Raw genomic sequence first — 23,352 nt, 5'->3', positions numbered from 1 at the left:
TTTATGGGTCCCAGACTTCAGGCAGTCATTGACTGCAAAGGATTTGCCACCAAGTATTGAATCTCACAATTGAATTCATGATTATGTTAGCTTGTCCAATTACTTTTGATGCCTTAAAATTGGGGGGACCACATATAAAAATGTGTGTAATTCCTACACCGTTCACCCAAATTGGATGTAACTACCCTCAAATTAAAGAACATCTTGATTGTTTCCTTTCAAATCAATTGTGGTGGTGTACAGAGCCAAAATTATGAAAATGTTGTCCATGTCCAAATATCTATAGATATATAACATATAAAGAAATCAATGAACATACAGCTATCGATAAGATTAGTATTAATACTGAAAGTAATAATACTAGCATTTCCTTCTCATGTCTCTCTCTTTACAGAAGTGTTCACCTACCCATAGTTTGTATAAAGTTATCCAATAGTACTATCTCAACAAACTGTGCTGTCTACCAGGAAGCACAGTGTATGGAGGATATTCCCTGCAAAAATTTTAAATAAATGATTGTGGAAACAAACGAACAAATGTGGAAATTAAAAAACAAATAAATACACAATGACATGTTATGTCTTTTAACATAATATATACAGGACAGCAATACAGATAGATATTGATGAAAATACATACTGCTTACAAGGCAAGAAAAAGAAGCATGAGAAGAAAGAAAATTAATAAAAAAAAATTGAGAAGGAGTGGTAAATACAATACATGCATAAACAAAAGCTTTAGCAGTGGACAATGCTCAGCCCTCTCTCTCTCTCTAAGCACGGCGAATGAGATTCAGAGTATTCCCTCTCCGGAGTTTGCTCTCCCTCACTTTCTTATTTTCATCCAGCACTTCTCCTGAAAGAAGGGAGGGTACAGAAGGAGAAGAGGAACAGAGGAAAAGACTTAGTCAGACAATCATTCCTTCTATTTTTATGCATTTCTTTATCTATACATCCATTCATTATAAATGACCACTTCATCCAGTAAACAGTCAGTTTAAGCACTGCTCCAGGAAATAATAGCATTTGAATAAGAGCGGGGATCAGTTCGAGAATGTTCCGGGTTCTTTGCCTTTGTGGGTGCCAGATACGTATATATCAATATATACAAACATATTGTCAACTGAAAGAAAAAAAGAATACACAGAGGGCCCAGCCATCTAAAGAGGAGATATCAAACCAATAGGCCAAGTTAAATGTAAAATAAAACAATAAAATGTGTGTGTGTGTTGTGATTTTGTGCCGTTTGATCAAAAGCTTGATAATATTTCAATCTTTTGAGTATGGAGCTTTTAACTCTATAAAAAAATATAATACTAAATACTATTAACTACTTAAGAGGTGTGTTACAGCAGATATTTCAAATGTTTTGGAATGAAGGTTTCAGAGGCTGCCCAGCTCTGGTGCAGAAGATGTAAATGCAAAGATCTTAATTCAAATCCATTACATTTTAAATTAATGTTAACTTAAAAACAAATCCTAGGTCAGCCTGCACATGTAGCCAGTGAACACCTTCTCAGATTTCCAGTTTGAAATGTTAAGTCGCATCAACAAGAGTTTACAAGGCTAGATTTTGAATCTCTGTCACTGTAAACTGAGAGACTATGAAATATATGGTTGTATTATAAGGATCATTGACATTTCTCCTATTGTATTTCTTGTCAAACAGTGTCTTCATGTATGGAATATTATATTTAAAAGGTCAGGGCCCCTGCAAATGCACGTCATTCTTTCAAGGATTCAATTACCTGTAATGTAACCACTGTTACTGTTTTCGGTTTGATTTGGTCTTGCATTTTGATGCATATGTATATATTCAACCATTTTCAAAAGTAGCTTTAGCTAGCTACTTTTAATCCAAAGCAGTTTATAGTGCCATTATCAACTTTTTTATTAAAAGTAGCTTCCCCAATTCTGGGACTCCACCTCTGTTATTGAGGCTCCCTGTTGCTTTTATTACTTTTCTGTAGCCTGCTAAATCTATCTTGCCACTGCAAATGCTACAATACCAAACAAAAAATAGAGTCTACATACTACTTCTGTTACAGATATAAATATTAGTATTATTTGTACTACCACTATTAATACCATTTATAATAATAATAAACACAACTAATAACAATCATAATAACAATATTAACTAAAATATTACTCATCATGCTATCCTTACCTGACAAGCCTAAAAATAATGACACAATATAATAACTAATATAAACTTCAGTACCCATCATTCTCTGCCAATAACAATAAAACAATATACAAAAGGAAACCCAACATGCTCTGCTCACCATCAAAAACCAGTTGCATGTGGTCTGGCTCCAGGTTCGCCTGTCGACATGCTTCTTCTTTCACACTGGCCAGCATCTCCCCTGGAAACACATCCAGTTCGATGGTCTTGCCCCCTTGGAGCCTCACATGCAAGTTCAGCCTGTCTTCACTTTCTGCATCACTGCACACTGAGAGCACCTGAGAGAGTGGGGCAGAGGGCAGAGATGCAGTAAAACTCTCACACGCACTATAATAATACCACTACAGAACAGTGATATTAGTTGGTCAGTTACCCTGAAGTGGTTGGGGACAGGGGAGCTGCGCTCTTCTAATTTCTCTCTGTCTGGGTCCTGCACTCTGGGGAGAGAAATAGAAAGAAAATCCATTGCAATTAGATTATCATAGATAAATGTAAAAATGTCTTATAGACTGACATGCAGGTTAAACATTAATGTTTAATTAATATGGGTGTGGTAGTGCACGCGTGTGTGTGCAAGAGAGGAGAGATGGGGAAAGAAAAAGAGAGGGGGAAGATAGAGAATCAGAGAGGGAAAGAAGAGAGACAAGCAGAAAGGGGACAGAGAATGAAAGAAAGCAATACATGAATACAGTGCAGATATTACCTTGGCTGTACTGGACTGGACTCCTCCTCTCTCTTCTCCTCCTCCTCCTGCTCTGGCTGTATACATGAAATTGGAGAAGTCTTTCACCATCACTTTCTCTTTCTGTTCCTCTGACAATTTCATCCTCATACCTGTGAATGTGTCTCATGCAGAGTCATATTTCTGTAGATTTGTCTACTTATTTTTCTTTCTATTTGTCTTCATGGTTTAATGCATACTGACAGCTACCCAATGTATCTGTTCTGTAGTGTTGTAATGCAACAATTTGTATTCAACACTAACAACTAACTAGTTTTGGTGTTACTGTTTCCTGCAAAACAAAAGTCAAACCACACAAAGCTGACAGCTAGCACAGCTCACATGCATATTAGTACTTTAACTCCTGTAACACATTACTGTAACTGTGGTCTCATATCACACAGACACACAAATGTATACAATGACAAGACACACACACAAAATTATTAACAAAACTGTAGACTAAAACTAAAACGGTTTTAAAATTTCGAACACAAGTAACATGCACACCAAATGTCTAAATACAATTGATTCAGATTTTTAGTTTAATTTACTGATACTTTTATAGATAGGGTATTATTCAAATTGATGTTAATGCGTTTATTCTGATACTGTTTTGTCCAGTATGTATCTATTGCATATGTTCAGTAAAACAATAAACTAGTGTATTATATATCCATAGTTATTATAATATTCAATTTTCCAGTCAGTTTCTACTCACCGCTTCAGTGAACCAGCTCCATAATTGCCCCATCTCTCCTTCTGATCTCACAGAATTGAAACAGAGAACAGCAGAGTCCAAACACTGTACTCAACTGAACTACACTGTAGTGTCTGTACTGCTCAGCACTATGGCACACTGTAACTGCCTCTAAGTCTGTCTCTGTAACAGCACGAATCCGTCCCACTTAACGTGTATAATAAACAGTCCAGAAAGACTTTCACTTGAAATTGTTTTACTGCACTAGACTTTATATAGGCTGAAGAGGAGCAAGGATTTTGTGTAGTTTTCTTGTACACGTTTTGTTTTGAGCTCCTGCATCCTGTAAATATAATAGAAGCACGTCTGTTGCTCCGGCCCCCTGCCAACTGTTTCCTGAGCCCCGTCCAACCCCACACAGTGTCACTTTATGTAGGTATGTCAGTGTGTGATTTCCCTCCTCCCCTTCTGGATTTCCCCACAATGTATCGAGCTCACTGATCACTTTCATTTTCGCTGTCTAGAAAAGGGTTATTTGTGGGAAAGCAGCAGGTGTATGTATTCAGTGAGAGAGAGCTTGGGGGAGAGGGTCAGAGATACAGTACAGTGTACGAAAAAACTGCAACAGAAAGGAAAAGGGGGTGGGGGGAGACAGAGAGGGTCAAATGCCATCCTGTGTAGTACAGAAAAAAGAGAGGTAGAGGAGGGAGAAACTGTAAAGTACAATTAAAGTTGGAGGAAGAGGGGGGACAGAATCAAAGAAATGTACAATACAGTGCAAGAGAGGTAACGTGGGGAGAGGGTATTATTCCCCCAAGATTTTTTATATATTGGTCAGTGGCGCCGACAGGGGGTGGCCGGTGGGGGGCATGGCCACCCTGATACAATCACTGGCCCCTGGCCCGGCCCCACCTCACGACAACACACGGGCGAGAGAGAGCTTGTGGGAGAGGTCAGCGATACAATACAGAATAGGACAGTGCAGGAAAGAACAATGCAATAGAAATGAAAGGGGGGGAGAAAGATAGAGAGGGTCAAATGCAATACAGTGTAGGAGTACAGAGAAAAGAGAGGTAGAGGAGGGAGAAACAGTCAAGTACAGTAAAAGTCCTTGAGGAAGAGGGGGGACAGAATCAAAGAACAGTACAATAAAGCACAAGAGTGGGGAGAGTATTATTTTCCCCCCAGATAATGTAAAGATGACCCAGTCCATTCCAACACAATAACTTGCTCTGCAGTGCATCAACAACACCTGCATGCCAAATAGTAGTTTGGTTACTATAAACATTTTTTTATTTATCTTCCACTCTTCTTATCTTATCTTCCATGGTGCTTCATAAATCACATTCAATTGGAGAGGAACTCCCTTGCTAACACACAATAAATAGGTAAGAACTACAGTGAAAACATTATTTTACAGTATAATACAAATCATTACAAAACTCCCCAACTCAATCATAATACAAAAAGGAAAAACTAATCCTAGATGAATCCCCTTCCCCATGAATGTATATTAAATCAGCACCAAGGCTTAATAGTTTCTCTCCTGGGATCTTTCAACCATAACTGACAAAGATTATAACAAAAGAGGGCTGTAAGGACTTTTCAGGACAGAGATAGTTATTTGGCAGGTGGAGAAAATGGTATCAAGCACACCAGGTTTTAGAAGGGAGACTACTCGGTCTGTTCCTCTTGGCTACCACATCTCTCCTGCCTCAGCAGGTTTATATGTCGCTCTGCTCCCCTCCCCCTTTCTCACCTGCAGCCCTTCAAAGAATAATCAGATTAACCGGTCATTTTTTCAGCAGTCACATCATCAATAAATACAAGAGAAACAGTTCCCTTGGCAGCCATACATGCCCATGCCATAACATGCTTCACAGATGAGGTGGAATGCTTCGGATCATGAGCAGGTCCTTCCCTTCTCCATACTCTTCTCTTCCCATCATTCTGGTACAAGTTGATCTTTGTCTCATCTGTCCATAGGATGTTGTTCCAGAACTGTACAGGGTTCTTTAGATGTTTTTTGGCAAACTCTAATCTGGTCTTCCTGTTTCCTGTTTACATCTTGTGGTAAACCCTCTGTATTTACTCTGGTGAAGTCTTCTCTTGATTGTTGACTTTGACACAGGTATGCCTATCTCCTGGAGGGTGTTCTTGATCTGGCCAACTGTTGTGAAGGGGTTTCTTCACCAGGGAAAGAATTTTTCTGTCATCCACCACAGTTGTTTTCCGTGATCTTCCGGGCCTTTCGGTGTTCCTGAGCTCACCAGTGGATTTTTTCCTTTTAAGAATGTACCAAATAGTTTGGCCACACCTAATGTTTTTGCTCTCTGGTTTGGTTTGTTTTGATTTCTAAGGCAAAACTGAAGGCAAAACACCCCAAGAACAAGCAGGAACTAAAGACAGCTGCAGTAGAGGCCTGGCAGAGCATCACTAGGGAAGAAACCCAGCATCTGCTGATGTCTATGGGTTCCAGACTTCAGGCAGTCATTGACTGCAAAGGATTTGCAACCAAGTATTGAAACTCACAATTTAATTCATGATTATGTTAGGTTGTCCAATTACTTTTGAGCCCCTAAAATTGGGGGGACCACATACAAAAATGAGTGCAATCCACGTTTGGCTTTAAGCATCGTGACTTGACAACCACCTTTCATTGTATGGGGCGCCAAATGTAAAACACTAATCTCGTTATCATGGGACCTGTCAGTGGGTGGGATATATTAGGCAGCAAGTGAACATTTTGTCCTCAAAGTTGATGTGTTAGAAGCAGGAAAAATGGGCCAAATTGTGATGGTGTTCCCGGTCTGCAGTGGTCAGTACCTATCAAAAGTGGTCCAATGAAGGAAAAGCGGTGAACCGTCAACAGGGTCATGGGCGGCCAAGGCTCATTGATGCACGTGGGGAGCGAAGGCTGGCCCATGTGGTCCGAGCCAACAGACGAGCTACTGTAGCTCAAATTGCTGAAAAAGTGAATGCTGGTTCTGATAGAAAGGTGTCAGAACACACAGTGTAGCACAGTTTGTTGCATATGGGGCTGCGTAGCCGCAGACCAGTCAGGATGCCCATGCTGACCCCTATCCACTGCCAAAAGCGCCTACAATGGGCAGGTGAGCATCAGAACTGGACCATGGAGCAATGGAAGGTGGCCTGGTCTGATGAATCACGAGTTCAAGGTGTTGACTTGGCCTCCAAATTCCCCAGATCTCAATCCAATCGAGCATCTGTGGGATGTGCTGGACAAACAAGTCCGATCCATGGAGGCCCCACCTCGCAGCTTACAGGACTTAAAGGATCTGCTGCTAACGTCTTGGTGCCAGATACCACAGCACACCCTCGTCTAACTAGCTACATTTATTTGTCATGAAACTTTATAAAGTTAACTTTCTGTAGTTTAGGGAGGGAATGCTGTGGCGCTGCAATGTTTCCTGCTGGGCTGAAAGCCTGTTTGGAAGGTGGACTTGTGGCAGAGACACACAAGAACCTTCTGGCAAGTTTTGAGGTCATCACTGTTTGTTAATTATTTTTCACTGTGGCACCAGGTCCTGTTGCAGAGAGCAAAACTATATATATATTTTCAATCCATCTCTTTTCTGATAGACTACAGTAAATACAATCTGTGAATACTACTACACAATTGTCAGTAGCAGTGAGTAATAAGCAGCAAGTAAATCTGCTCATGAAATTTGCTGTCAGAACAGCTTGTCATTTCTATGTGCCTTGGCTGATTACATTGTGAGGTTGTAAAAAGGTCACATTTCACTTCATCCATATGTTATATTAAACCATTGGCATATAACTGATGTTCTTCACCAATGAAAACAATATAGTAAAATACAACAGAAGTCAAACATGCCTTTTCAGCCACTTTTCAGGATTCCCTAGACTATATGCAAATATCATCCTTTCCCCCCAAATACAACGATATTTGATATTATCAAATACCGGCATAATCCTTTATTGAATAACATCAACAAGTGCAATTTTGTGTGTGTTACCATACACTTTAAATTAATAGTCAATTACTTCCAATACATATAAAATAAGAGTAAGACCTTTCACAATACTAATATCTACCAGTAGCTATAATAAATACAAGATACCATGGACTTTTATGGGAAGAAATATACATGAACTTTCTTTTTCAATTATACCTTGTTATGTACCCTCAAATTGAAATAAAATTTGAAGTTCGCTTTTCACAGTATAGTTATGCATACACACTAAAGCAATAACTAGTCAAAACCACTGTTGTATCAATACCAAAATATACCACACAATACAGATAATTAAAGGAAACTTAGAATACTCTAAACTGTATTTAAGAAAAATACAGCTCTGGAAAAAAATAAGAAACCACTTAACATTGATTTCTGAACTTGGAGTGGTCTCTTAATTTTTTCCAGAGCTTTAAGTTTAAGGGGGTGGAGTTTCCCCATTGGCATTGTGCTCCACACCCTTATCTTTTGTTAAATAGGGCAATGTAAGATAAAGTATTTGAATCTGCTGAACTTTTTTTACATTTATATTTCCTTACATTCCTTAATTTTTAAATAGAACCTCCCCCCCCATCCCATTCTTCTCTCAGAACAGTTGCAGTTCCACAACTTCATTGTTGTGAATGCGATGATGCCGTCTCAGGTTGCTGAGGTGGCTGAAGCACTTCCCGCACTGTGAGCAGCAGTGTGGTCGCTCCCCTGTGTGAATCTTCCTGTGCTGCTTCAGGATGCCCAGTCGGCTGAAACTCTTTCCGCACTGTGGGCAACAGTAGGGCCTCTCTCCCGTGTGGATGCGTTGGTGGGTTTTGAGGTCACCCGAGTAGCTGAAGCTCTTCCCACATTGACTGCAGGAGTATGGTCTCTCTCCTGTGTGAATGCGCTGGTGTGATTTTAAGTGGCCAGGCCTGCTGAAATACTTCCCACACTGGGTGCAGGTATATGGCGTTGATTCATTGTGGTTAGGCTGCTTTCTATTGAGCCATGGTGCCTCATGTGTAAGTCCTGTCACTGATATGCACACAGGCTCCAGTCCACAGAGCTCCTCCATTCCCTCTCTGCTCCTGTGCATCTCGTCTGTGGGCTCTGTCTCCTGCCAGGAGGAGCCCTGCTCCTTTTCACAGGGCTGCTGCTGCTCAATGTGAGTCTTTTCCTCAGCATCAGGAAGAACACTGGCCTCCACGCCTGGGAAAATATAAAATAAATACAATATAAGAAAACAAGACTTTAAGAAAAACAGCATGGAGAGAGACATTAGTCATAAGGGGTTAATGAAGGTTCTTAATGTATATGTTGTGTTTTTAAAGAAACACAAGACAATATTAGCTGTAGATCTATTTTTCCTCATTGGAGTTTAAGAGATTATGGTAGAATGTGAAAGTAGATGGTACATACAAATATATCAGGGAAAACAAAGCATACATTCAAGTTACAAGTTTTGTAATACAACCAGAAGAAATTAAGGTCAAGTATAACATATATACCAAGACAAGTAGTGATGCCTTCTTGCAATGCATGATAAAAATAAAAGTATATTTTCAATTTATAAAATAAATACTTAGATTAAAATGTAATTAAAATACATCTTTGAAATAGATGGTAGAAATGTGTTATCCTTACATTTTTCATATGCCAAAATGTACCCCTATTTTGTATATAAAAAATGCTTGTACTGTATGAGAAAAAGTAAGAATGTGATATCTGTAACCCAAAACAACATTATTCCAATGCTTTGTTTCAAATGTCGAAATAGAGACCTTTTGTGTAACTGGAATACATCAGAGAACTGGTCAGCCTACAAGACTGGACTTTACTACTGCTACTGCTACTGCTACTACTACTACTACACCAGGATGCTAGGGAAGTTCACATTGTTCTAGGTTTAAACAAATATATACAGCATTTATTTATATCTCATGTTGATGACTGTGCTGTCTAATTCAACATATCTGGTTTCATAGCTTCCTTGTGCAGAATTTACTGTATAAATCCTTCATGAAGGACAGGTGACTCAGAAAAGAAAGGAAAGTTAATGAACAATCAATTTACTACTCAAGAATAGTAAATGACTCAATATGAAACATTAATGGAAGAAGTACACACAGCTCAGATGAATGAGGAATTCAAGTTGTATTCTGGGTACAGTGAATCAGCATATAATATAACTGCACTGCGGAAAAAGAAGTGCACTATTAGACAATCTGAAATCAAATTCCAATGTCAAAAGCCATGTAAACAATGTTTTTGGAAAATGTATAGGAACTTTCTGAAAGTAACTGTTCAACATGAAACATTCAATATCAAAACTAGCCACATTTATATCACGTAAATCGTTTATGATGATTCAGGTCCTCTACTGCTTTTCCATGTGGAACATCATCAGAAAATTATCTGGCTGAACAGAGGAGGTTCACAATATTTTAAATCAGTTTTCTTATACTCATGTCATGATAACATACTGGTTGACATTTGGTATTTGGCAAATGGAACCATTTTAATTGCTCTGTTTACAATACTGAACAGTTTCCCGCTACTTAGAAGGATGTATGTCTTGTATCTCATATTAACTGTATATTTTACCTATGCACTTCTGTAATTTTGTACTGTATTTGTGCATTTTTGTATTGCTCTTGCATACTGTATGTCACCCTGGATAATGGTGTCAATCAATAAATAAATAAAAGTATAATTCTTCCAGGCATGCAAGTCATCATGGTTATAAACAGTTTTCACATTTGAGCAATCCTGAGGTAGTCCTCCAAAGTGCAGTTGCATTATACAGTTGTTTGAATTGGCCACATCATTTCAAATCTTCCCTGCATACAGTGATGTTACAAAGTGTTATGTTACCTAGTATCAGCTCAAAGAGATCTGTACCAGGGTATTTGGAATTCAAATTAGTTTGGAAAACAAAATGTAACAGGTTGGCCATTTTTACCCTGAAGAATGGTTTCTTGCTTTTTTGGTTATTTTGACTGTTTTAGTTTGTTATTTCTGAACACTTGTGTGTTCAATTTTCTGTTTTGTTGTCTTTGGCCTGTGTACCTAAAAGCATTTTATCTGTGTTTTCCTTTTCATTCAACAGCTAGCCTGTCACACTGAAGTAATTGAAAAGTATTTTTCTCCACATCTTACAGATATGGTTGTAACATCCGTGGATATCCGTGGATATCCTTCATGAACCACTGGAGAAAATGAATGAATGGAAAAATACCAAATAACAATATTTTCACAAAATATTGGACACATGAGAATTTTTTGAATTTTTTTATTGCACAGTGGTAGCATGGTTAAGGATGCAGGAATGATTCCGGCCTTAAGCATCTACCTGTTCTTCCTGTGGCCATGTGGGTTTTTGCCAGATGCTCTTATTTCCTCCCACGTCCCAAAAACTTACTGCCCTTTAGCTGTGCAAGTTTAGTGTGTATCTGTAAGTGCTACCCTACAATGTATTGGACAATTCAGGGTATACCCTGCCTTGTACCAAGGGTTTGCCAGGTTTAGCTGTGAATTGGAGAAACCCTGAACAAAATGCAACAGTTATTTAAAATGGATGGATAGAAGGATCTCAAAGCACAAATGTTAAATTGGGGGAAAACCTCCTTAAATCCAGCTAAGGAGAAAGGGATCTTCAACTGCCCCTACCCGTGCACTTTGGTTGCATTCTTTTTGGACTCGGCATTGTGATGCACCCTTCTCAGCACCTTCTGAATGTTCTGCAGCTTCTCAACAAAAATCTTGTGTGTGACCGATGGACACTTCTCCCTCACAAGGGCTTCCAGCCAGTCTAGACGTTCAGGGTGCAGGGGTGGCCGGGGGTTCTCTCCCGATTTCACAGACCTCTTCCCAGTCACAGAACAACAATGCAACTCCTCGCGTTTGAACACCTTCAACACCAGTATCTTCATGACCTCCTGGACAGCATCATCTGATAGATGGGCTACAGCTGACCGAAGACTGGAGAGCTTCAGCCCATTGCAGGTGTCCTCTTGTCCAGGGGCCTGCACATGTTTCTGCTTCTGCTCCTGCTCCTCAGTCAGCTTGCGCACTTGGAGCTTCAGAGTCTTCAGCTCATCCCGCAGCTCCTTCATTACCTCCTCGGGAGCCCTGGAGAGGAGAAATGTGGAAACAAATTGTAATACAAAAGCCACAAACAATCAAGGACTAAAACAAACAATTATAGCTGGCAGATCATTGCACCAAAAAAAAAACTAAATCAAATGAAGTGTCCACAGGAAAAAAGCTCCAAGTCCTTTTTCTATTTAGTGCAGTTTTAAAGGATTAAATGCACACAAATGACACACCTAATGCTTCCATACATCCATTAATACCATGGGCTTCAGCATAGATGCTGCCATCCTATGGCAAATCTGCCCTACTATAGGAGTAATCGTAGTGCCTTATAGTTTCTTTTTTAGGTTTATTTTAGTTTATCTAATTTAATTGTTTATGTGTTTCTATTTGTTTACTTTCAATCTGTAAAGCACTTCATGGCTACCCTGCAAAGGGCACTATACTGAATCAAAATGTAGATCCTGGGGCACCAATGCATTTTTTTCTTTTTGTTCCAGCTGAGCTCTCAGTTATCTAATTCAGTCCTGATCTGTACTATTGGCAATTGTTCAACAGCTGACAGGTCAATTTATGCAATTTTAATTTAAATACATTTCAAAATAAGGAATTAAGAGCTAAGCTGGGAACAAAAACCTGCAGGTATAGGGTATATTCCAGGACCATAGGAAACCACTATAACTACTATGATAATATATAATCTTTGCATAATCTAAAATACTTTAGGAGACAACTAATTTTGAAACCTGGTTTTCTGAAAACAACTGAAAACAGTGTTCTAGTCCTGGACTCTTCCTATATATTACTTGACGGGTAATTCAAATATCCAACTAATTTTATCAAGACAGCTATGCAATGTTTAATGACGTTACATAAAATCACCTAGCTATGGTCTGAAGTATTCACAGCCTTCATCTTGAAGCAAGATTTCATCTTGTTTCAGTTTAATCCTTGTCTTATCTTATTCAGTTATCTTGTCAGCATGTGTACAAGGACATGGTGCAAAGCTGAGCGAAGCAGTTTAGGGTTCATCATGATGGTATAAGGACGTGATCCTGTGTGTTTGTGGGCCAAATTCAATTGCTATGAGTTCACAATACAGTGGTATAGATATACTAACTGTATCATCTATACTCATACTAAATACATCAACAGCATTTTAAGTTTCTCCATAATACTTCAAACACCACTGCTCTCAGATTGTCATTACATTGTTTTCAATCATTAATCATCTTTAAAAGCTTTGAAAAATACCAACTACCATGTACCTGGGGCCGACGGAACTTAAAAAATGGATGTTGTCTTCGTCTGATAAACCACCTGCAATCAAAAACAAAATGAAATAAAAACAAACAAAAAAGTTCTACATTCACAACAATATATACAAAAAATCATTCACCAATTACAATTTCTTTGGTAGTGCAATGATGTTAGCAAATAACTGCAAGGGACAAATGACCCCAGATTTTGCTTGCAGCACTGTGAAGCAAAATGCAGTACATGGCCACAAGAGGCCATGGTTTCCCAAAAGACAACTGAGCAGGCCATTCCATCCAAATGTACTCCATCCTATTTTTACTCTGTGTTTCTTCCGTAAGATCTCCATCTGCTGATTTGTTATCCAAAGTAAACATAAGTGTTGACATTGATGTACTCTTAGTTTTCACAAACTTTGACTTTGGTTTTTCACAAGTTCATTTTCAGTCTTACTTGCATCTGTGAATTATAGAATTTGAAGCTGCAGGTCTTCAGCTGTTTTTGTTCAGATGACGATGCTATTGGCAAATAATACATTTTTCAAATAAGCTCTGTTTACCTGGATTCCTTTTTCTTCCTGGTCCAAAGTCTTTGAGTGTTGTTGGTCTTTGAAGAGTTTGTATGTCCTTGAAAAATGGGCAAGCTTAAGGATCTGAGTGACTTTGACAAGGGCCAAATTGTGATGGCTAGACAACTGGGTCAGAGCATTTCCAAAACTGCAGCTCTTGTGGGGTGTTCCCGGTCTGCAGTGGTCAGTACCTATCAAAAGTGGTCCAAGGAAGGAAAAGCAGTGAACTGGTGACAGGGTCATGGGCGGCCAAGACTCATTGATGCACGTGGGGAGCGAAGGCTGGCCCGTGTGGTCCGATTCAACAGACGAGCTACTGTAGCTCAAATTGCTGAAAAAGTTAATGCTGGTTCTGATAGAAAGGTGTCAGAACACACAGTGCAGCGCAGTTTGTTGCGTATGGGGCTGCGTAGCCGCAGACCAGTCAGGGTACCCATGCTGACCCCTGTCCACTGCCGAAAGTGCCTACAATGGGCAGGTGAGCATCAGAACTGGACCACGGAGCAATGGAAGAAGGTGGCCTGGTCTGATGAATCACGAGTTCAAGGTGTTGACTTGGCCTCCAAATTCCCCAAGTTTTCTCAATCCAATCGAGCATCTGTGGGATATGCTGGACAAACAAGTCCGATCCATGGAGGCCCCACCTCGCAGCTTACAGGACTTAAAGGATCTGCTGCTAACGTCTTGGTGCCAGATACCACAGCACACCTTCAGAGGTCTAGTGGAGTCCATGCCTTGACAGGTCAGGGCTGTTTTGGCGGCAAAATGGGGACCTACACAATATTAGGCAGGTGGTCATAACGTTATGGCTGATTGGTGTTTAATGGATATATCTAGAATTCAGATTGGTTTGTAATTAGAAGCACTCCAATGAAACACAGTACAGACAGTACTTATAATATTAGTCCTTTTACCCCCATTAGATAGCACTTCACAGAGTTTTATTTGCTTCTTGCGTTTTTGATTGCTTTCCTCCTTGCTCCCTTTCCCGTAACCCTTGACTGTGACCCTACATCTTGACAGCACGTAGCTTTTACCGTCTAGGATGTAGGACCTCACTTACTGTACTTACCTGTGTAAATTGTAAATTGGAAGTTGTAAAATGTATTATATTTTAAATTGCTATGTTGTATGTAAATTGAACTGTATTTTTGCACTTTGTTTTGCACTCATGTTGTAAGTCGCCCTGGATAAGGGCGTCTGCCAAGAAATAAAAATAAAATAAAAAATAATAATAATAATACGAGAAGATTCAAATACAAACTGTAAGAATTTGGGTGCTGTATTGTCAATCTACACTGAACCCCAACCCTCATTGCCAAGGATGACACCCCTCTGTTCTGATGTGAGTGGGAGAACAGAAACATATCAGGAATGGAGAAATGGAATGTTGATTGAAATTTTGCAATTTGCACCTTTTTCTGTAACTACAACTACCAAAGTACTAGAATGAAACATCCCATCCACTTCATGAAACTAAAATTCCAAGAGCCAGTTAAAAATGTTTTATAAATTACAAAGTCCAAAAAGACAGTGGGCATGGAAAAGCACTTTAATAAAGGGTAGTGGGAGTATGGATAGTAATAGTAGTACATTAGTAGCAACAAGCAGAAAACCTTGATACATCAACAAAAACCTTGATACAAAGAAAGTGGTACGAAACACTTAAACTGTTAAACTACTGTTCTTTACAATAACTTAAAACTAATTAAATGCATTCATGTTTTCATTTACATGTGCATTTGACAGTTCATATTCATATTTTTTCATGTTAATACATAAAATACACTACCGGTCAAAACTTTTAGAACACCCCCATTTTTCCAGTTTTAAATTAAATGTAAGCAGTTCAAGTCCAGTGAATAACCTGAAATGGTACAAAGGTAAGCAGTAAACTGCCAGAGGTTAAAATATGGTGTCAATTAACAAGTCAATTAAAACAAAAACACAATATGGCTACCTAACCACGTGACCAAACTGTGAAACCTATAAATGTGGTTTCAGCCCTTAGCTGCAGTTCCTATCAATATAAGATTGTAAGTAAGATTCATGAGTGTAGCATATCATTCCACAGAGATACAGAGCAACGCATACATAAAACAAAGTTAAAACGTGATTGGTCCACAACAGCCATGTATTTTTATGATGCAAATTGCCTTGAACAGACCTGATAGAGACTCAACCTATATCACATATGCAAAATCTGAGCACAGTAGGCCTTAAAGTTCTGGCAAAGTCGTGGCTGGAAGTTAATCTACAATACAATATTGCTGCCATACCTTGTGACCGACCAACTTGTCATGAACCTACTTAATGTAGGTCATATCTGGATAGTATACACTACGTTGCAGATGTATATTGTAAGTAGATAGGGAGAAGAAGGTTTTGGAAAGTTGCCCATTTTACATAATATGGCCACCATGCAACATGACTCATCCCATACAAACATTCTATAGCCCTCTACCATTGTATCAATGTGTATTGTGTATTCAATAGTGGTCTCACAGTTCTGGAGAAGAATTCACTGGTAGATTTTCGAGTGATGCAACATTGGTCACCAAATCATGTGACTAAGTGCCTTCTCTTGAAAAAATCCACTTCATGTGAAGAAATGTAGTTCTAGACCATAAGGGAAGTTTTTGAACTAAGGGTTGTATGTATAAAACAAATGGTTTTGGAGAAGATTTTTATAAATGTTGGAAAATGCAAGTTAATCATGGTCAATATAGGTATCAGTTGTAGATGCTTTGGAAATTTTGGCAGAACAATACAAATAAATTAAATTCATAACAATCCTAAAAAAAACAATAGGTGTCCAGACCCTTTGGTGCTAGGCCACCTAATGAACAGGTTAGATCTACATCCACAGAAGGAAGTACAAACTATGCAGACACTTTCCCTGGGTCTATACTTGATGGCTGACCCACCTCCTGACTGGGGTTGACACATGTTCTGCCTGTGTACATGCTTTCACACTAACGAAATTAATAACCCAGGTGGCTAAAAAGTGAGTCATAATCTGGGTTAGTGTGCTACTGTGAAAGGGGCCATAGATTTTGAAAAATGGAAATCACTCTCATTACAGAATAATATCAGTTGTGCTCCCTTATGATTACATGCTGATTTAACAACATCAGGTTTGATAACAGAGCAAAGAATCCCCACAGGGGCAGCAAATACATTTCCACAATAATCTCATATATATTATTTTAGAATTCTCCAGACTTACTTCTCATCATCAGGACTTCCTGTGGGTCTCTCCTGGCCAAGTCTACTTCAGACCTCTCCTCTTTGATCTGGAGAGATTCGGGCTTATGCTCTGTAAACTGGATCAGAGCAGAGCAGAATTTGGATTACTATGTTGGGAGTGTGGTGGTGTAGTGATTTGCATTGCAGTCTCACAGCACCTAGGCACCAGGATAAATTCTCGCCTTGGGTATCTGCCTGTGTGGAGTTTGCATGTTCTCCTTGTCGGAAAATGTTTTCTGTTGGGTGTGTGTATGTTGACCAGTGATGGACTGGCATATAAATATATTATGTCCCGGCCCCCGCCATTTGACTGGGCTGCCCTGTTTAAAAAAAAAAAAAAGGGGTGTTTAAATGGGGGGCTAGAAAGTTGAGCGACGTGGACTGGCCCACTGGTCCATCTCTCCCTCTGTGCAGCAGCTGCAGCCCTTAGGCCCGCCCCTTCCCTCACACACACTGACAGTGATTTAGCCACTGGATATTGATGTAGTAACTATAGAGGGAAGTCTGCTTTATTTTAGAAAAATATTGTAGAAAAGCAACACAGTAAAAAAACTAAAAAGTGTTTGAGTAAGATGCCGCCAAATGTAGAAGGTTAACACTTAATCGGTAGTATGGGACACCATTCTATATGTTGCTAGAAAAAATTTGAAAGTGCATTTTTTTTCCTTTTAGAAATTACATGGATTCGACATTTTTGAGCACCTTAGTTGCTGCAAATTATCACGAGTTTTCATTTATTTGTATTAGAATTTATAACCAATCAAAGTTGTGAGAAAAGACTCCTCCTTCGCCACAGGAAAATAGGAATAAAAATTGATGAAACGATTGTGGGATACAGGAAGACAAGGTGAATATTTGTATTTGTATTATGTATTTGTACTTATAAGTAGAAGAGGCCAGTCAATAAGAATACTTTCACCATGTCACATTAAAATTATGAGACCTTATAAGAATACTTTCACCTTGTCATGTTAAAATCACGAGACCTTTTCATATATTTTTTAATATATGAAAAGGTCTCGTGATTTTAACATGACAAGGTGAATTGTTGCAGAATTAGTTTAATCTCAATATTGTCGCTAATCATGTATTTTGGGATATTTTAATTATTATGTTGAACTGAAAATGCCTGGACAATTAAATTTATGAATTAACTGTTTTACCACCAATAATTTTCAGCAAGGGCACAAGAAAGAGCACACATTTCTGTTGCATTTTTTAAAAAGTTGTTGTATATCCCAAAACAGGAGTTCCCAATCCTGTTTTTAGTTCCAACCAACCTCTCAATTTCTTAATTTAACCTAATCGAAGTAACTATCTGCTTAGATTTTACTTTTTAAAGTAATAAAATAGTTGGTTATTTAATAAGTTATTTATATAATTCTATACTTAACTTAAATCCCTACTGTTTAAAATAATTAAAATGCTCTGATTTAGGAAATTATTACTTAAATTAAGGATTCAATTAAGCAACTGAGAGCTCAGTTGGATCAGAACCTATCTCTGTCCTAGGAGAACACATGCTGCACAACAATAGCTTATTAATTGCTTTGTTTATTGATGGCAAGGTAGAAAACATGGAATAGACACATTTAAACTTTTCCTATTTACAGTTTGGTTAATTAACACATTTATTTGCTCAATAATATTAAGTATTATGATATAGCCTAAGAATAAATTATGAAAAATACTGATGATACATACATTATTAATTTAATTGGCTACTGTTAAACATTCTCTACACAGTATAAACTGGTGTCCTATATTCCATTTTCTAGCAAAATGTAGACTGGGGTCCCTTCAGCTTCAGTGTAAAAGAATAGCTGTGATGCAGCTGGGTGATGGTTTTAGGGGCTGGTGTGTGAATGTGCGTGGGTCAGCGCGGCGGGGTGTTGTAGTATCCGTGGGCTGGTTGTGGTGGGGCAGTCTGGGTTAAGAGTCCAGGGCCGTTTTTTTAAGTCCGTCCCTGGATTAAGTGGTTGTTGAAAATGGATGGATGGAAGTGGTGTTGGTGGACCAGTAGGAGGCACTCTTTCCTTTAGACCAGTGGTTCTCTAACCCTGGTGCTGGAGGACACCCTACACCTACTGCTTTTTTTGTTCCAACCACACTCAATTACTTAATTGAACCTTTGTGTGAAGCCTTCTAATTATGTTAAACAGTGGTGGTTAAATATAAAATTGTATAAGGAACTTTTTATCTTGTTAAGGAACCGAGTTTTCTCAAAAAGTCAATTGTAATCAAATTGCACACAATTACCCATTTATACAAATGGGTTTTTGGAGCAATCTAAGTAAAGCCAAGGGGACAACAGCAGTCTCCCCCACCTGGGATTGAACCCGAACTTTCCACTCGGGAGTCCAAAGCCTTAACCACTACTGCACAATGCTGACAAATGCATTCTGGAAGTAACCTATCCATTGTCTCAATGATTCAGGTGGTTTTGGTGCAAAATCCTCAGATACAGTGTTTTGAAAGGCAGACATATTCCTGCATGCATTGGCTTTACAATCCATAAGAATAGGAAATACATTATATTGAAGTTGTAAAGAAATCACCTCTATGGCACAGTGCACCAGGTTGTTTTCACTGTAATTTCTGGTCTAGGAAAGAGTGCCCCCTAGTTCTAATGAGAACATTAAAGAAAGAGCCAACATGCTCTGAGCCAAATCTGTTGCAAAGTGATCAATATCAAATAAAGATTACTAACCTCTTCTTTAATGACAACAGACTGAAGCTCAGGTACAGGACATGAGTCTGTAGCTTCCACCTTATACCCTGCTGGTCTGGGCTCCTTGGCTTCCCAAAGATTGCTAAACTCGTGCGTCACAACTGACATATGTTTCCTCTTCATTCCTATAGAGAAAACAGGACAGACTGAATGAGTGATGTCAATCAGAACAGGTTTTCTAAATATGTTTGTAATGAATCTGTTTACATGCAAGGAGAAAAATAAATCAGAGATTTCCACAAAAAGCCAAGCTAGTCAAAATGAGGTTTAACTTTTTGTCTGCAAAAATTGTCATTGAAGCAAAAACACCAAAATGTCTTTGCATCATCTTCTACAATTGTGAAAGGAATGACAATGTTGGATAATTAAGCACTTAACTGTGTTCAAGTTTGTAACAGAATTTGTTTTGAAATGGAAAACAGACACAGCTTTACTGTACTTCTCCAGGGCCAGGGATGGAGGTGCCTGTATTAGTTCCTTGATTAGGACTGGTAGAGTCAAATGCAGTGCTTAGTGGTGTTTGGAAGGCTGGTGGTGAAGGAGGAAGAGAACCATCATTATTGTACATCTTTCATTCTGATTTTTTGTGTGTCATGGATGGGCAACTCCACAGATCCATGGCCACACCATCTTCTGTTTATTTTATTTCTAAATACAATTAATTATTTTGATAATAATTCAAATCACCATCATTTCCACTGAAAGGTATATGAAAAACCTGAAGGAATCCTGCCTTTCAGGATTAGAGCAGCCCATTGCCGATTAAACAACATGAAACTCAATATGGTTAAAGGAGTACAAAAAATAAAAGGAGAACTGAATACAGTACCGGCACCCAACTCTTTCCTGGTGTGCTCCTCACACACCTGCACTCCGATGCTGGTTACAGAAGGTGCTGTTTTCCCCATGTGACTGATCCCATAGCTCTGCTCTGCTGTAGACATGGTCTCCCACATCTGCAACCTCAGCCTCAGGCTCTCGTTCTCTTTCTTGACCTTGGCGATCTCCACACGGAAGTGAGAAAAACTGCCCTCCACCACCTTGGTGATCTCATACACGGCTGCTTTGAAGAGAATCTCCATGACGGAGGAGAGCTGGGCTTGGAACATCACCGAAGAGTCCGACATCGTGATCCACCTGCGAGTGCACCTTGAAATGCATCCCACTGGGTTAATTGTTTGTGCAGTATCAAAATTTATTTTTTAATATAAACTTTTACTATTGATGACAGATCTTCTTTCAGAGCAAATTATAATACATACAGGATTCACAATAGAGACCTCTGGAGAACATGCCTATACATTTATTTTTGTATTTTGTATATATATATATATATATATATATATATATATATATATATATATATATATATATATATATATATATATATAGAGAGAGAGAGAGAGAGAGAGAGAGAGAGAGAGAGAGAGTATTCTTTCTATGATTTAAAGGTCCAGGGAGCAAAATGAAAAAAACTTTAATTCCCCTACTTGTATTCTATGTTGTCCTGTTCGAGACTATTTTATATTCAGGTTAGAACATATACAGGTCTACACTGCTATATTGTGTTTTTTTGTGTGCTTTTAACAATTAAGAATTCTAACATGTCCAGACTGTGTCAATAAATTGCTCCTAATAATTGTTTGAGTGGTGCTTGTTTGACATTACTCTGAAAAGAATCATGTCAACAACACTGACCCCATAGTGTTGAGAGAGAGTGTGTTTGCCCCGTCCACACTTCAGGTTTAGACCGGCCAAGGGCACAGAAGTAATTTGGAGGGGGAGATTATAGCAGGGCGCATTCTGTACATGGGCTCCTAACGGTGACGTAACCCCTCTGTGAAATTGGTAGTGTATAAATGCAGATTTGATTAGTTTGTTATGTAGTTGCTGTACTACACCTGTCTACGGTATGTCTGGACACATCTTGCACAGCCCTTATGACAATAGGATAAATGAACCTCGGTCTAGTTTCTTATCAATCTGAACAAAATGTATAATTCACAAGGAACACTAGAATCGACAGATAATGCTTCCCTTTAAATGTATGTATGTGATTCACTGTCCCGTGTTTGACAATTTTATTCACTGTGGTATATATATATATATTATATAAAGCTAAACATCAAGGTTATTCAAAACCTTTATCCCTAAATTCTAAGCACATCTTTAACAGTAATACCAATGGCAGGGGGAGAGGGATGTAGATAGATGAACATAGCGCTTGTGGTGATATTAAGAATCAGTGAAGGCAATGTTTATAAATCAGCCGACAGTGTATAAATAACTGCATTTAAATAGGTCAGACCTTCAGATCCATACATGATACGCCCTACAATAATATTAATGTATAGCAAAATACTGGTACTGCATACAAATATGAGCATCCGAGATGTGCAGGGTTAAAGTGAAGGGATTTACTATAAGGACAGCCATGCATATCGTTTAATCGAGTGCAGCATTAGGGAACAAGCATATAACATAACTACATAAATACCCTTTTCACGTTTTCTGCTTTGATACGATGTATGCTTAAAACAACGGTAACGTATCACGTCCCACATTTTTAGCTTTAAACAAGACACGGATGTACAAATACGTGTAGCTACATTAAAATCCTTGTCCCGTCGTTGCCTAGATCAGCAGGGTCAATAAAAATAAGAAAATGAACACGACCAGAAAAAAATCTAAGCAATGTGCTGTCAAAACCTCCAGGTCACGATTTGTCATGAACATTCAAGACAAAATAGTAATCATCCTATTTACAAGATGTTTTACTTTTCATCGCTGTTGCAATGGATACACAAATAAATAAAACTGTTGCGCTTCACTACTCACCCCCAGTAGGTAAAAGATCGCTATCCTCACTGAAATACTGAACCAAAACAAAGACAGCTATTCCTACCCACCAGCCCGAGTTCCGGGATCAGGACACCGTATCCCATGATTCCGTTCACCTACCCGTGATGCACTGCGTTAAACACTACACGCGCCATTTTTGTAGGCATCCGAACTGTAACAAGAGTAGCTGTTTTTACCAAAACATAATAAACTCGTTTTAAAAGTATCTCATGAATAAAGACTTGAGATTTAGATAGAGATTTTATAAGGTTATGTGTCTAAAACATATTAAAATAAAAGCCACCCCATGTAGGGTTTACATATTTTAAAGCCGCACTGTATCACTACAGATTGTTGTAGGCAGTATTCCCTGACTCAAAATTTCTGCCTTAGGAGTTGAAATAAAACCCAGAAGCCAACTTTTTAATTGGCTATGTGTCTTTTTTATGCTACAGAATAAGGTACTTTAAAGTCCATATTAAAATAGTCATAATTATATTAACATATCTGTTTTTAAGGATTCTTCACTAGTATTTGTTTAGAGTTGCTTTATGCAATAATCCGGTTCATTGTTTTCTCTTCTCAAAATGACACAGTAGACCTACCCAGACTAGTTTTACAGGATAGGGCACATACTAGTGTGTAACTATAACAACTCTGCCTGGAGAATTTCAAAGCACTCTACAAAGTTTGACTTTACTAAGAAAAAGATAAAGTTTGTAGATCCATCAGAATAACTTATATTCATATAACATGTTGAAATTCAGACATGTTAATGAGTCTCAACAATATTAAAGTTGTTAATGTTAACCTTAAGTGCTCAGCAACCATAGTATTAATGTCACATTTATAATAAAACTAATTAAACAATACATTAAACTGAAAGGTTGAATTAACTTAATTAACTCATCTTCCTGGCTTGATGAGGAATGATGCAACCAATTGTTTTATTGTTTTATGTTTTATTGTTTTAAGTTGATTAATTTTAGAAAAAAAAAGATTTATCAGGATTAAAAAAAAAAAAAGTTT

The 23,352-nt window shown here is 38.4% G+C and overlaps 2 protein-coding genes across 3 annotated transcripts; both read right to left on the bottom strand.

Moving 5' to 3' along the window:
- Positions 1-563: 563 nt before the first annotated feature.
- Positions 564-4,019, bottom strand: LOC136764553 (ubiquitin-like). Its single transcript, XM_066718718.1, has 5 exons — positions 3,630-4,019; positions 2,891-2,946; positions 2,561-2,624; positions 2,288-2,465; positions 564-855 (listed from the first exon to the last, which is right to left on the bottom strand). Exons 1-5 carry the CDS (start codon positions 3,660-3,662, stop codon positions 773-775), a joined length of 414 nt encoding a protein of 137 aa, XP_066574815.1. The 5' UTR covers positions 3,663-4,019; the 3' UTR covers positions 564-772.
- Positions 4,020-7,543: 3,524 nt separating this feature from the next.
- LOC136764542 (zinc finger protein 391) lies at positions 7,544-22,441 on the bottom strand. Of its 2 annotated transcripts, XM_066718701.1 has the most exons (7): positions 22,321-22,433; positions 20,312-20,631; positions 19,462-19,607; positions 16,732-16,828; positions 12,946-12,997; positions 11,252-11,713; positions 8,685-8,791 (listed from the first exon to the last, which is right to left on the bottom strand). In XM_066718701.1, the coding sequence occupies exons 2-7, from the start codon at positions 20,607-20,609 to the stop codon at positions 8,767-8,769; spliced, it is 1,080 nt and encodes a 359-aa protein (XP_066574798.1). In that variant the 5' UTR covers positions 20,610-20,631; positions 22,321-22,433; the 3' UTR covers positions 8,685-8,766. The 2 variants fall into 2 exon arrangements, with proteins under 2 accessions (XP_066574797.1, XP_066574798.1); XM_066718700.1 differs by lacking the exons at positions 11,252-11,713; positions 12,946-12,997 and having other exon boundaries at positions 7,544-8,791; positions 22,321-22,441.
- Between the last annotated feature and the right edge of the window lie 911 nt (positions 22,442-23,352).

The sequence above is a fragment of the Amia ocellicauda genome, chromosome 12, assembly GCF_036373705.1.
Source record: "Amia ocellicauda isolate fAmiCal2 chromosome 12, fAmiCal2.hap1, whole genome shotgun sequence".
NCBI lineage: Eukaryota > Metazoa > Chordata > Actinopteri > Amiiformes > Amiidae > Amia > Amia ocellicauda.
The sequence above is the reverse complement of the archived record's forward strand: the minus strand, read 5'-3'. Positions and strand labels throughout refer to the sequence as shown.

Bases quoted from the DNA above. Each gene is read 5' to 3' on its own strand.
- LOC136764553 (XM_066718718.1), bottom strand. From the start codon at position 3,662: ATGGGGCAATTATGGAGCTGGTTCACTGAAGCG. The intron at 2,947-3,629 runs GTGAGTAGAAAC...TCATGTATACAG, and splicing joins GGAGCTGGTTCACTGAAGCG to CCAGAGCAGGAGGAGGAGGA. The intron at 2,466-2,560 runs GTAACTGACCAA...CCACTCTCTCAG, and splicing joins CTGTCCCCAACCACTTCAGG to GTGCTCTCAGTGTGCAGTGA.
- LOC136764542 (XM_066718700.1), bottom strand. From the start codon at position 20,609: ATGTCGGACTCTTCGGTGATGTTCCAAGCCCAGCTCTCCTCCGTCATG. The intron at 19,608-20,311 runs GTACTGTATTCA...TTTTCTCTATAG, and splicing joins CAGGAAAGAGTTGGGTGCCG to GAATGAAGAGGAAACATATG. The intron at 8,792-16,731 runs GTAAGTCTGGAG...ATATTTTCCCAG, and splicing joins GGAAGTCCTGATGATGAGAA to GCGTGGAGGCCAGTGTTCTT.